Below are 13,715 nucleotides of genomic sequence, written 5' to 3' on the forward strand. Positions count from 1 at the left end.
GGCAGATTCATATTTTTGTCTTCCAGCATTAAGATTTTCCAGCTTCTTGCTTTCTGCTTCTGATACTCCATTACTCAGATGCAAATCAGACTCTGGTGTATATCAGTCTGCATTGGAACGCGCTAGGTTGATTTATGAGGCAGATATCTCGTATCAATCTTGCTGGCTTTTATCAAAAACGATTTGTCCACTCATGTTTGACCAATAGACTGGACAGCCGGTCATGTTCCGCCGTCCTATTAGACAGCTATTTCGTTTGGTTATATGTATCTGCATAACGAGGAGCACTTGGCGTGTTTTGCATCATGTTGGTGCTGAGTGGCCATTGAGTCCCGGTGTGCGTCAGAGTCTCAATTGGAGTCTGAGTCTAACGGCCAGCTGTTCGACTCTGCCTGCCCGGAGATCCTACTACACTGAAAATAATTTATTTTATTTTATTTAGGAAATGGTTTTGAAGTCTTTTGAAGTATGATAAGAATAATATAACCATTGCAAAAATAGTATCTCATAGAACGCTACCAAATAGTTTACAATACCAAAACTTTAAACAACTATAGATTTTATATGGTACAACAAATATTCCTGTTTGGTTATAATATATGTATATTATTATAAAAACATCGTCATCAGTACGTCGTAGTTTCATACTTTTTGTGGATAAGGTCATATTTTAAATCAATTTAAAATTTTCTTTCAAACGAAGATAATGCCATCTAATTTACCTTAGTTAAAAATTAACTTAGGTTGGCAGTTCCTCCATAAACAAAGATAATCACCATCAAGATCATCTAATCCTAGATCCTATTTCTTCCTGTGTAGTTTCTGGACCCGGTCAGAGTTTTTAGTGTGGTCCACATTCACAGAAATCAAAACTCACCCAACAGGAAGTATTTGCATGTGCAGATCTCGGGACCCCGATCCCAAGCGATTCGCGAGCGCGTTCGCAGAAAGCGAAAGTAATCATCCACCGCTGCGGCCGGGTGGATTATTGTTTGGTTTTGCCCACGGGCACGCATGGCTAAAAGGGGCGCGGGGAGTTCGGGGGGGCGTGGCATGGAAGCCATGGCATATTTATCGCACAGACAAATATCCATTATGCAATTTGGCATGTCTAAAACGAGCAATTTGCCGCAAATGCAATAATATCCCGCCAAAGGGGGTGGGGTAAGCCGGTGGCTTGGTGGTTCGGCGCATCGGTGGTTCGGTGGGGCAGGATGGCAGTGGTGCGCCCTCAAACGCAGCCAAAACACACTGGCCTACATATACACATAAAACCCCAGAGAGTGGAAAAGAAAATAAAATGGTAATAGTTTAACCCACTTTGGCCACCTAACTAGTTGGTTGCTTAAGCATTTTAGGAAACAAATTAAATTGAAATAAAAATTCAATACTTTAAAATGAGTCAGGCGGCCTAATCAAAATATGGTAAAAATATATGTAAGTTCTTATAAGACCTTATTTTCAAAAAATAAAATTAATTAGAAAATCCTTTTAAGACAACAACAAAATTAAAACCAGTTAGATAAGATTATTATTATTTTATAGTGTTGGTATTTATTACATTTAAATCACTTAAGGATACCTCCCCGTTCAGCCTCAAATGGGTTAAAGAAACCCGCACATTAAAGCTCTTGACAGTTGATTTAACACACAACATGCAACAACACACATGCAACAACTAGTTGCAACAGCAGCTGGCGTGGCTAGCGTTATGTCAGGGGCATTAAAGAATGGGCAAAAAAGATACAATATCAAAATCGAATTTCTGTAAAATCGTGTGATGCATTGCCTGATTAGCGCCACCACTGTTACTGTTAAGTAATTGCCCGAAATGCGTTTTATTGCAAATTGACGGCGTACGTGTTTCTTGTTTCGTGTTTTATGTGTCGTGATGTGTTTGGGTACATCCAAAAGTTGACTCCTGTAATTCCAACGCTGGCCCATATTAATTGACACCACCGGCGACGGTTACCACAAAAATGGGGAAAAAATCCTCAAGGTCGTTCGCGGCAGATGGCTTCAAGCCGATATGGAAGGGCCAAAAATTTGGATTAGCGTGACAACTTTGTTTTTTGTCTCCGCACTCACGTTCACTTTTTGTGGCGGTCTGCAGAAGGCCGCTAAGTGATCCATTCAGTGACGATATATGTGCTACTTGGTCATTCACTTGGAATGATTTTACCCCCACTCCCCGCTGTTTTGCGATTATGATTATGAAATGAATGTAATTTGCCTCGTATTACACAAAGCCCCAGCAAGTCAAAGTTCGATCGTCTGCCTTTGTGGACAACTGAAGCATGGACCGCTCTTAACCCGCCCCTCCCCACCGTCCGATGGGTCTTAACCCCTCGTAAACAGAAGTCGACAACAGGTAATACTTACATGCTAACATGTGGCCAACAGTCGCTAGTCCAATGTTATGCTTATTGTCGCTTTGCTGTTGATGTTGCTGTTGGCGTTGCCGCCGATGTTGCTGCTGTTGTTGCTGCTGTTGCTGCCGCTGCTGCACCAGCGTCACGTCTTTCTTGTGCAGCGCAGTCGGCTCTTGGCAACAACAAAAGCGCTGTTGGCGCCGGGTATAAAACGGATGAGCCGCAGCCTGTGGTTATCAGTCACCACCTGACAGTGCTCCGGTTTTCGTATCGCCTTTCGCAGAAAAGTTCAGCCAACCAACAATGTCCGCCCTGAAAGCATTCGTAAGTGCGCCAAGGATTTCGGTTCAACAGTGTTCAGCAACAGCCAAAAAAATCATAACACCCTCTGCAAGGGTATAAAAAGGATTAACCTCAAGTGGACTATAGTGAAAAAATAAGACAGCTATTGAAAACTAAAATATTGGAAATATAAAATCACAAATTCAGCAGTAACAAAATCTACAACTTAAAATTTACGAACCGATATTTTTTCCATTTTTAATGGATTAGAAAGTTTTGGTTTCTCACAATATTTTCTAAAGAAGTCCCATCTTTTTACTAAAGTTCTTATAAGGGGGTGACATCCCAATCGCGTAAATTTTGTGTTGATGCTTACGTACATTTTTCCAGAAGAGATTTCTGGAACACCCCTGATAGTAAATCTAATACAATAATTTCAAAATATTTTGTTTATAAGTGGTTTTTACTATTTAATCTGCCAATTTCCTTTTGAACTAAATGCATAACGTCCACAATTGTTTTCAGTTTAATTTGTCCAGTATTGCCAATTTAATTTTTTCATCGGATAGATGCCGAGAAAAAGGATTTTCTTTCCGAATGGCTATAAATGGTAGTTATGTTAACCACAAATATGTTTGCAATTGTGTGGTCTCAATGTTTATATTTGATGAACACCGGGAAAATAGATCATGCAGCTTTTAAATAAATATCAGGAGCAGCTATCTAGCTTGCGCCAAATTAAGATTAATCATACTGATTATTTTCAATTTAAGCTATTTTTCACTCCTAACTCGGGCCTAAACACTTCCTTATCCCCTTTCAGATCTTCGTCGCCCTCTTCGCCGTGGCCTACTGCGCCCCCAGTCCCGGCTTCTTTGGCAAACAGTAAGTATCTCCGGCCGATCTGCATCTGCACCTGAACTGATCCATAAATAACCCGAGCGAATCGATAAAAATACCCATTTCCCGCTTTATGCCGGGCTAACGAGCGGTCGCATGGGTTTTTAAACGCTGCGACTGGGCTGTGGGTATATAAAATATGTGTCCGATTGCGATCGAATTGAGCAATCAAAACGCTTGTAGCACTTAGAGCCCCGCTCCAATCGCAGTCTTTGTATCATGCACACGGCTACCATTGAACTTAGCCGATCTTGGCTCGGTGCTTAGGAATTTCACAGGCTGCGGCTGGCATTTAATTCACTGTAATGCGCGCATAATTGTGCGAACTAATTGCCAATTCCAATTGGCTGCCAAGACGCCGAGTTCAAGCAACTTATTAGCTAATAAGCGATGGGTATATGCTGCCAATCTGACCGATTTCACTTTCGATCCACAGCGAGCACCACACCATCCACGTGCCGTACAAGGTGCACACGGTGCATCACCACCACGTCCAGAAGGTCCATGTGCCGGTGGTGAAGCACGTGCCAGTGCCCATCTACAAGGAGGTTCCCGTGCACCACGTCCACCACGAGGAGGTCCCGGTGCCAGTGCACCACGTCCACCACGAGGAGGTGCCCGTCCACCACGTCTTCGATGACCACCACGACCACCACGGCTGGAGCTCCCACCACGGACACGGCTGGCTGTAAGCCCCCAGCCGGTCTGCTTGTCTGTCATCCCACCCACTCAGCCAGTCCAATAAAAGCAGCCTGTAAATACTGTACAATGCCTAAGTTAATGACTGTAAATAAAATCACATTTCGACTGTACACAGAAATATATTTGTGTGTTTATTGTTGGGTTCGTAAGCATTCCACAAAGAGGGGATAAAAATCGTTTATGATATAAAACATTTTTATTATTATTATTATTATTTTTATTTTGCCAAATAAATATCATTTATTACGACCACTAGGAAAATGTTGGTTTGATATTGATCCAAAAATATTCATGTTCCTCAACATTTTAGATTTTTAAATTTCTTAAATGGATATTATAACTTATAAGAACTTCAAGTATTGTGTAGTTTTGTATTTAACGTCAGAACTAACACATCTGCCTCTCCAACAATATAAAACCCACACATTCGGATCGATAATATTATCCCATTAAAAAAGCAGACTTAAAACTCTATAGACAACGGCAATATGATCTACCTACAGAGCTGCTGCTGCTGCGTGGATCTGCGCATCGGTACCATTGTGATTGGAGTTCTGCATATCATAGCGGATATTCTTGGAGGTACTTTCATTGCGCTATTTGGGGAGTCTGGTAAGTGACATTTTAAGGATTTTGGATGATAGATTTAACCTGGTTATCCCCAAGGCATTCCCGATTTGGGCCATACTCTGTTCATTATATTCATGATGCTGCACATACTGAGCTGCGTATTCCTGATCATCGGCTGCTTTCGGGTGAGATTCTATCCTTTCTACTTAATTTCCCTCGATACTTATATTATTTCTTGTAGTTAAAAAGCAGCTGGATGCTCTTTTATATAATAATGACTATGATCAAAATTCTTGCCATGATTATACTGATAATATCCGACGTTATACTCGTCATTTGGTACTGGGTGTTGGTCACATATGCCCTAATGTTCTGTGAGTAGCTCTGATCCTCTGAGATTTCCAGATAACTTCAATATTCATTAAAACTTTCAGTTTTATGCCTATATTTCTGGCTGGTGTCCTACTCCTTTTACGCCGCCCTCGGGGGAGCGCTGTTTATCTAATCTCTCAGATACCAAGTATTGTATTAAATTGTACGGTGCGAGTAACAATAAAATCTTCGGCTTTTTAACAATCTATCGTCTTTTGTAATCAGATGTTCGGGACTGAAACCACAGATCTAGAGTTTACCAAGTGTTAGCAAATATTGCCAATAAAATATTTATTTGTATTATTTTTACCATAGTTTTGTGGTATCACATCCCTATTACAAAGTTCAAAGAGCAATAAAAACCATACCATTTATTATTATTAACAGAGACATTTAATATGAATTAGTTTTCTAAAAGTCAACTTGGCAATGGCTCATTTATTTTCTTACAATCGATTACCTGTCGAACACAACTTTGTTTTTTATTGATTCCAAGACTACAAATTTCAAACAAAAACAATTATTTCAAATTTACACATGCACATAAAAGTACTTTCATGAATGGCATATTTTTCCCAGGTAGTCAAGGAAAATAATTATTACCCGCCAAAAAATGGGGTAATGTATTATTATTGATTATAAACATAACGAAATTTCGATTGCACGCACATTTAAAGTGAATTGTTTTGGACTGTGATATTTCGATTGGATCATTGCTCCATTAGTTAATTCCATTGCAAGACTGTAATTTGCAGTTGCACTTGACCTTGGGTTTGCCTCCCGAAGGCGGCAATTAAGCCGAAGTTTTGCAAGAACGACTTTCACAAAGCACTCACTCGACCAGCTCCGACTGAGGTCGACTGCCAGTCCGCTCCGCTCCCTTCTGATCTGGACCGATCCGATCCGGTCCGGTCACTCCGCTCCTGGCCCACGTAATGCTGTAATTCAGGGGCGTGGCAGGGCACATTCTCGGGGCATGAGAGCGACAGTTCCTAGTTCAACACGATTAAAACTGGTCCTAGGAAATTTTTAATTAAATAATAAATAATATTATTCTCTTTAAGGATTTTCTTAAATATTTCAAAATGTAAATAAGGATTGGAATAGGTTTGTGATATTTATTTAATTAATGAGCATAGAAAATAATGTAAATAGGAATTGGAAAATGTTTGTGATATTTATTTATGCTGTATAAAATGTTACAACAAAATAGTTTTTTTATTTAAATTTACATTACATTTTTATTAAAATTATCTTGAGAAAACCTCTTTTATTTCCCTTTTACAATGCTGCAAAGCCCATTCCTTTACAGATTTATTTTTCACCATTAGGAAATGAACCTTTCTGCTAATTTTGAAATTAAAGGAATTTCTGAATTTTAAAGACAGAATTTATTTTGTCTCTTATACTGTAGCATAGCATTTTAAAATATTTTTTGAAAATTTTCCCTAATCAAATAAAATTAGATAGATCCATATCTGTAAAATAGAACATTTACTTTCCTTAACCCAGATGGAAAAGTAAAATGTTGTTTTAGATCCTTTTAAAAAACATAATTTCTATTCCCTAGCTTTCTAGCAGTTAGACTCCCTTTTAATACATTACAACCCATATAAAGTCGAATATCTTTTACCAACATTTTGCATTTATTTCGGCGCCAACAACAAAGAATTTCAGATTAATGTCCACTAATTGAGAACTGGGGAAAGGCGAAGCGTTAGAGGAAGTTGCGGGTAGCCGCAAGAGAACCGCTTTAGTTGCAGTAGGGGAAGTTGGGGCACTGGTGTGGCGAGACTCCGGCGGGGTAGAGACGCTCCGTCCAGCCGGGCAGCGGAGGAGCAGCCACAGGGGCGCCGCCGTGTCCGGCATTCACGTCGCAGTACGGGTAGTTGGGGCAGGTCTGCGGGTTGATGCCAGCCGGATACTTATCGCCACCGGCGGATGGAGCAGGAGCTGCGTTCCACGAGGGCTGTGGCTGCCACTGGGGCTGCGGCTGGGGGTTCCACTGTTGCTGCGGCTGCTGCCACTGTTGCTGCGGCTGCGCGTTCCACTGTGGCTGCGGCTGCTGCCACTGCGGCTGCGGGGCACCCCACTGTGGCTGGGGATTGTGCAGACGCGCGTTATCACAGATGGGGAAGTTGGGGCAGTCCTGGGGATTGACGCCAGCCGGATACTGGGCAGCAGGTTGGTGCTGGGGCTTGGCCACCGCCAGAGCCACAAAGGTTGCGAAAAGCTGGAAGGAAAAGGTAAACAAGTTTTTAGAATACTTATATAAACAAGGCTAATTTTCTAATTATCTATTGTGTGGGTAGTCTTAATATTATTTTATTCATTTATCCGATTGAAATGATTTATTCAAAATGTGAGCATTAATAAATGAGTAATAAACTAAAAATATATGATCAGTAAAGACTCATCTGGAGTTTATTATAATATTTCCAAAAATCAAATAGTGAATTTATATTAATTATGTAGATAGGATATTGTTTTCCTATTATATGGAAAGGAATTTAAATTTAAAGTTAAATTTGAAAATGCACAGGATAAGAAATTTCCAGAAGTTCAAAGATGTATAGACATGGCTGTTATGTACACTTTTCGATAGAAGAATCTATTTTTAGACGCTAGTCCCAATCAAAGCCTGGTTTTAAAGGGCACTTACCAGCTTGAAGAACATGTTGGCTGTGCTGAGTGGGAGGGTGGTGATAGAGTTGGTTCTGGAGTCGGGGTAAAGGTAATCCTTGGCCAAATTGGACTATGAAGTCGTAGCTCAAACTTCCAATTGGGTTCCTGGTCAGTGCTGCACTGCTGCTGCCGAGCCCGGCCATCAAGCTTATATAGCTGGTGCTGGCTAGAACCGACTCTTGGCCGGGTCTCAATCTCAGCCAGAGTCTCTCGGCCAGACTCGGTTTCACTTTCATTGCTATTGCCGCTGTGATTGTTGCTTTTGCTTTTGTTGCTGCTGCTGCTGCCGCTGCAGTGCTTTACTTTGCTTTACTTTTGCTTTTGTTTTTGTAGTTGACTGATCTCGCGCATATTTTACTTGATTGGCCCAACAGATTATTATGAGTCTTTGTTGTGGAGCGCGGACAAATAAATCGAACGGGGCCGACGGACAGGCACATAGGTGTACACTGTACACTGCACATATATACGGGTGGGTAATATGCTTAAACACCCAACTATGCAAACACACACGAGTGTGCACTTATATCGAGTTACCGACATGCCGTCATTAGCAATGAACTAAGCCCCCAACTTGCATTTCGGCCAAAAAAGAAATCTCCGGGCTGGTTTGTATATTGTGTGTTCGCGTATTTTTGACAAAGCCGCGTTGGCGTTTGGCCAATTTTCGATCCGCATTCGCCAGCCCAGCTAGCTGGGGGATCAGCAGTTCGTGAATCACTTTACTCCGATTCGGATTTGGATTTGGATTCGGATCGTGTAAGAGGCACAGGTCGCCATCGGTTCTGCCATTGGTTCCACCATCGCCTTGGCATGCCACTGCCACATGTCGCCCGGTCTGCCCGGAAGGCAGCGGTGGTCCGAGTCATTGCAAACGGGTTTCGGTGCAGCGAACTTGCACTAGATCTCAATGCACAGCATTCGAGAGGCGGCGGCGGCCCGAGGTTCACTTCTAGGTGTTAGGGCTGGGCGATATGTATCTACAGTTCTATAGTTTTTTAGCATTCGTTAACAGCACGTACTAAGGTGGTCAGTATCAACATTACAAGCAACCCAAATATATAAATACTTATCATAAGAACAATTATCAGTTACAATTTTAGTATAACGAATCTTTGGGTCCTTTCTAATATTTACAATATAAATATATACAATTTTAATGTTTGAACAATTTAAAAAGTCTTTAATATACATACTAATATTACAATTAAACTTTCGTAACTAAACAATTAAAATATAAAAGTTTGACTATAATTTAAGTACATGATTTTTAAGATTTGTCAAGGTTAAGCTTCAAATAACAATGTGGCAAACATAATATCTAACATTGTTTAATATCCTATAAGTACTATACTATACTATTTTACGCAATCCATCCCTAGTTTTAGATTTTTCCGCTGCAGTTCTATTTCCGATAACCCGTTATAGGTTGACGGCCGTTCACTCATTCGCACCACGCAGTGTCAGTGAAACTGAACTCGGGACCGCCTTACGCACCAACGACCGACGACTTCCTGGGCCGCCAGGCTGAGTTGGGAAATTCAATTACGTGGAAAAGAGCGAAAATCGCACTGCCACACAAATTATGAGCTAATCAGGCAGCGCCCAGTGCCCGCGGGTCGGCACACGACGATCGGACTCACATGGCTACATATATGAACATGTTATATTGGGGGACAGACGTGCCCAATTGTTGGCAACGGTGTAACAGATTTAGTTTAATTCTTATAATTTGTGTTTGCCGCCAGCCATTGGCAGGAATTTGCGCGGGCGCGGCACCGTCCAATCCATACAGTCTAATCCCTGCCCACCGCTCCACCGCGATCACTGCTTTACAGAGCAAAACAAGACCACGTCAGTTTTACAAACATTCAATATTCAATAGGATTATACAATGTTTACAATCAAATAATTTAAATACTATCATTACAATTCAAACAGATTCAAACACTAAACAGTTTGGGAATTTACAGTTCTGATAAGGGTTATAACTGATTTTCTTTTTATGAAAAAATTGAATAAATCTCAAAAAAGGGAAATAACATTTTGAAATTCATTTTACAAACAAGGTATAGTATACTTTATACTATTTATCCAGGGCTAAAATTTGAAATTTGTGAATGATGACCAACTATTTTACAAATTTTCAGGATTGTCTGATACAAATTTCAATATAAATCTATCAGGACTAATACATAATCTTTTAGAGATGAGTACTTAATTCTATGCTTCATATCAGAAAATCGTTTAACAGAAATTGGCTGTTCATCATGTATAAGAAATTAAGAACTTTCTGTATATAAATTATTGCCTGCCGAATTAACAGTGATTTAATGCCCAAATTTGGTGATTTTTTCGTGTGTAGGTGGGCGCTGGTGGTGCTGGTGTTGGCCGGCTAATGCGTTATGTTACGTTGCTGCACCGCCAGATTGCCAGGCAGCCAGCCAGCCGATCGATCTCGTTAGCCTTGATCAATGGCCCGGAAAAACAGAATAAAGCTAAATAAAAGCCAGCGAAATTGAAATTGTTGACCGTTCGCATAATGCAGTGCTAGTCTGGAGTCCATAGTCGCATGTGTGTGTTCTCGCGCTTGTAAGTAAGTATCGCTGCTGGCCAAGTGATATCGCCAGCGTTGTCGGGTTTGCCTTTTTTGTCACACGCCGCGGCGTGCTTTAAATTATTATGCCATTAGTTGTCGCCTTATTTTGTCTAGATTTTAATTATCAATTTCCTCCTATGCTGACAGTTGTGGGAGTGCTGCCGCCCACACCTCGGGCGACTAGGTGGCTGACCCAAAGAAAGTGCGGGCTACTCGAAGCTTAATGTTTTTCATTCAATGTATTCATTCTTCGACAATAAATTCATGATAACAAATATCGTTGAAATTTGCTTACCAATAAAAAATTAAATAAGTAAGCTAATAAGCAAATAATCCAAGAATTTTGCTTGACTGGCGCCTATAAGGTGTATATCGATGTGGTTTGTCCTCAGGAACTCGCAGTCACCTCAGTACTGTTGGCTTCCGCGGTAGTAGATCCAGTCTCGGGTGTTTCAGTCTCCATTGCCAAGTCTTCCGTTACGGTGGTGGCATCCATATCAGTTTCACTCGATGGCACATTCTGAAGCAGGGCTCTTCGTACAGATGGCTCCTTATCTGAAAATGTAATAAGTATAACATGAAGTAATGTTTTTAGTGAAAATAGTGGAAATCATTTTACAAGTACACAAGTAAGTCATTGCGCCCCATTGCAATTACATTTGTAATGCTAATGTGAAGTACGATTGGATGTGAATTTGCTACACTACTCATAAATGCAAAACCACTTATAAATTGATAGAATTCAGAAATCCTGAAATCGTACTAAACTGATATTTTTGTATAGTAATTAAGATTCTGCATATAACAAAGAATTAAATGAAATGACTTCATACTGGGGTTTCCTTAGATTATATGCATACCAGAGTCATCATCGGATGATTCACTATCTGAGCTGTCGTTCCGCTTTGCTGCTGTTTCCGATGGTGTCTCCAAGGATAGACGGGGGGCCACGGGTCGCTTCTTCCTTGCCTGGTTAAGTACATTGCAGAATGCACACCTGAAGGTAGTGTACTCGTACTCCTCCTTGGGCAGCATTCCTGTGAGATAAGACAAACACGTTAAAGAACTTTATTTCTTCATTCTGTCGAATTCCAAAGCTGGCAAGTTAGTATTGAGAACAGAATTTAGAGTAAGATTTATGTTCATATAAATGGCGAGATTTTACATGTTTTTTTTAGAGACTAATAATCTGCATCTTGGGTTTTCAAAAAAATTTTTTAAAGTTTCAGTAAAATCAATAAATAAATGTATGTATTACACATAAATGGTAAGAACAGGTTTTGATTGACTTTAAATGAGCTCTTCGTGAATTCTATAGAAGTATTTCGGTTAAAACTAGCCAAAATAGGAATGAAAACGAAAGCCTAACCGGTTTCTCAACTTCTTAATGCAATGCGATTCTCATTCGAGCTATATAACTTCTACTAGAATGATTTTAACCCACCGTTGTGGGCGTGGCACTCTTTGCAGATCATGCCAAATCGATCCTTTGGACTGTCACCCACGATGAAGTCCACAATGCGATCTAGGGCGCTCCGTGATCGATCGTCCACGATGGGAAAAGGCGATCGCCGACGCAATTCTTGAACGGCGCGCAACTGTGGTGATGCTGACGTCACCGGAGCCAGTGACTGGGTGCTGATGACGCTGCTATTTAGCGATGTATTGTTGTTGTTATTGTTGCGGTAGACACTGGTGTACGGTGCAAGCGACCGCTGCTGTTGTTGCTGTCCGCCCGTTATTGCAGTTCGGGCGGCGGCAGCTGGCTGAGGAGACCGCTCAACCAGCGAGCGGTTGGGCGTCGATCCGGTCGGAAGTCCGGTGATGCGGAGCTGCTTCTTATCGCCAAAGCGCTCCAGGAGATTCACTGCCACCTGGGGAATGCAGTATTGGATAAGCACTGATATAAGGGTTATTTACAAGATCTGAGCTATTATATGAGAATTCTTTTTTCGGAAAGTGAATAGGCCACATGTCTAGATATAAGAGTATATATACAGACTTATTAAGCCCTTAAAGATCAAAACTTATCACTCAGATTATAACTCAGATCGTGAGATTGTAAAAGACTCAAATAAATAATCTCGGTTTTTGGAACCCCACCTTATAGGTCTCTTTGTCCATGACCTGCTCCAATATCTTGCGCTTGTCCTCCTTCAGACGGGACAGCTTATCGCCATTTTTGTTGAGCTTGCGCTGGAAGTACCACGTAAACAGCCGCCGCAGAAAGATAATGCTAGAGAAGCCGGGGAAGATCAAGGTCAGCCAACAACCGGATTCAATGGGATCTGTGGCAGTACTTACACAATGGGAAAGAGGAGGAGGGGCACCAGGTACATGAAGCACTCCTGCACCGTCGGCGGGAAGTAGAAGAAGTACCAGAGTCCGAAGCCCACGATATACGCGCCTATGGTGAAGCCCACAAAGTTGGTCACGAACCGCCGCTTCCGCTCCTCGGTGTTGATCATGTACTTCTCCAACGCCTGGATCTGCGTCTGCAGCCCCTCCAAAACCGCCTCCGTAGACTTTTCCTTCTATAATTAGATTCGTGGTTTCACGACACATATTTTTGGGTCTTAGTATATTGGCACTTTTGCACTCGGCGATGGCTGCGTGGAGGCGACCATCGGATATACGCACCCGGAACTTGGACAGCACGAATCCCATAGTGTTTAGGTAGGAATTTAACTAGAAACGAACAAACTTAAACATTTACTTGGCTATTTTGCTATTAAACCGCCCGCTTGCCTAGGGAATTATTTGTCGCTCAGCGTGACCGTGGCTGTACCTTTCGAATTCACCGAGGAACCTGGAAAAAATACTTAAATACCAAAGGAAAATTTCGGGAGGTAGCGCAGACTCGAACCGCCAGGGAGAATTCTTGTTGGAAATGAACCGTATTCCCAAACCAGGGAGAGGATTGGTTTTTGAAATTTGGTTTTGAACTTAAAAACAGCTGTCAATTATAAATTCTTTCTAACAAATAAATTTAATATTTTAAAGCTTAAAAAAATATATTTCCAGTTCCTTAAGACTTTTTTAAATTCTTGTTGGAAATGAACCGTATTCCCCAACCAGGGGGAGGATTGGTTTTTGAAATTAAAGAATTTAAAAAGCCGCTGTCAACTATAAATTCTTTCTAACAAATATTTTTTTTTATTGTATAACATGGTTTCCACCAATACCTTTTTTTCCCAATGTTCATCAAAACCATTGTTTGTCATTTTAAGTGA

At 41.1% G+C, this 13,715-nt stretch overlaps 4 protein-coding genes across 5 annotated transcripts; 2 read left to right on the top strand and 2 right to left on the bottom strand.

Moving 5' to 3' along the window:
* Positions 1–2,555: 2,555 nt before the first annotated feature.
* LOC108019719 (polyadenylate-binding protein 1-B) lies at positions 2,556–4,374 on the top strand. Its single transcript, XM_017087630.4, has 3 exons — positions 2,556–2,696; positions 3,478–3,539; positions 3,991–4,374. Exons 1-3 carry the CDS (start codon positions 2,676–2,678, stop codon positions 4,244–4,246), a joined length of 339 nt encoding a protein of 112 aa, XP_016943119.1. The 5' UTR covers positions 2,556–2,675; the 3' UTR covers positions 4,247–4,374.
* A 271-nt stretch (positions 4,375–4,645) lies between these two features.
* Positions 4,646–5,402, top strand: LOC108019704 (uncharacterized). Its single transcript, XM_017087599.3, has 4 exons — positions 4,646–4,868; positions 4,923–5,011; positions 5,068–5,200; positions 5,261–5,402. Exons 1-4 carry the CDS (start codon positions 4,745–4,747, stop codon positions 5,329–5,331), a joined length of 417 nt encoding a protein of 138 aa, XP_016943088.2. The 5' UTR covers positions 4,646–4,744; the 3' UTR covers positions 5,332–5,402.
* Positions 5,403–6,823: 1,421 nt separating this feature from the next.
* LOC108019657 (cuticle protein 1) lies at positions 6,824–8,035 on the bottom strand. Its single transcript, XM_017087544.4, has 2 exons — positions 7,861–8,035; positions 6,824–7,431 (listed from the first exon to the last, which is right to left on the bottom strand). Exons 1-2 carry the CDS (start codon positions 7,873–7,875, stop codon positions 6,952–6,954), a joined length of 495 nt encoding a protein of 164 aa, XP_016943033.1. The 5' UTR covers positions 7,876–8,035; the 3' UTR covers positions 6,824–6,951.
* A 2,667-nt stretch (positions 8,036–10,702) lies between these two features.
* Lnpk (zinc-ribbon metal-binding protein lunapark) lies at positions 10,703–13,264 on the bottom strand. Of its 2 annotated transcripts, XM_017087496.4 has the most exons (7): positions 13,231–13,246; positions 13,123–13,170; positions 12,787–13,016; positions 12,586–12,718; positions 11,927–12,356; positions 11,343–11,519; positions 10,703–11,037 (listed from the first exon to the last, which is right to left on the bottom strand). In XM_017087496.4, the coding sequence occupies exons 2-7, from the start codon at positions 13,147–13,149 to the stop codon at positions 10,871–10,873; spliced, it is 1,164 nt and encodes a 387-aa protein (XP_016942985.3). In that variant the 5' UTR covers positions 13,150–13,170; positions 13,231–13,246; the 3' UTR covers positions 10,703–10,870. The 2 variants fall into 2 exon arrangements, with proteins under 2 accessions (XP_016942985.3, XP_065719420.2); XM_065863348.2 differs by having other exon boundaries at positions 13,123–13,264.
* Positions 13,265–13,715: the final 451 nt, after the last annotated feature.

The sequence above is a fragment of the Drosophila suzukii genome, chromosome 2R (assembly GCF_043229965.1).
Source record: "Drosophila suzukii chromosome 2R, CBGP_Dsuzu_IsoJpt1.0, whole genome shotgun sequence".
Classification (NCBI taxonomy): domain Eukaryota; kingdom Metazoa; phylum Arthropoda; class Insecta; order Diptera; family Drosophilidae; genus Drosophila; species Drosophila suzukii.

Bases quoted from the DNA above. Each gene is read 5' to 3' on its own strand.
- LOC108019719 (XM_017087630.4), top strand. From the start codon at position 2,676: ATGTCCGCCCTGAAAGCATTC. The intron at 2,697-3,477 runs GTAAGTGCGCCA...ATCCCCTTTCAG, and splicing joins TGTCCGCCCTGAAAGCATTC to ATCTTCGTCGCCCTCTTCGC. The intron at 3,540-3,990 runs GTAAGTATCTCC...TTCGATCCACAG, and splicing joins CCCGGCTTCTTTGGCAAACA to CGAGCACCACACCATCCACG.
- LOC108019704 (XM_017087599.3), top strand. From the start codon at position 4,745: ATGATCTACCTACAGAGCTGCTGCTGCTGCGTGGATCTGCGCATCGGT. The intron at 4,869-4,922 runs GTAAGTGACATT...GTTATCCCCAAG, and splicing joins TGCGCTATTTGGGGAGTCTG to GCATTCCCGATTTGGGCCAT. The intron at 5,012-5,067 runs GTGAGATTCTAT...TATTTCTTGTAG, and splicing joins TGATCATCGGCTGCTTTCGG to TTAAAAAGCAGCTGGATGCT.
- Lnpk (XM_065863348.2), bottom strand. From the start codon at position 13,149: ATGGGATTCGTGCTGTCCAAGTTCCGG. The intron at 11,520-11,926 runs GTGGGTTAAAAT...CTTATCTCACAG, and splicing joins AGAGTGCCACGCCCACAACG to GAATGCTGCCCAAGGAGGAG. The intron at 11,038-11,342 runs GTATGCATATAA...TTACATTTTCAG, and splicing joins ATCATCCGATGATGACTCTG to ATAAGGAGCCATCTGTACGA.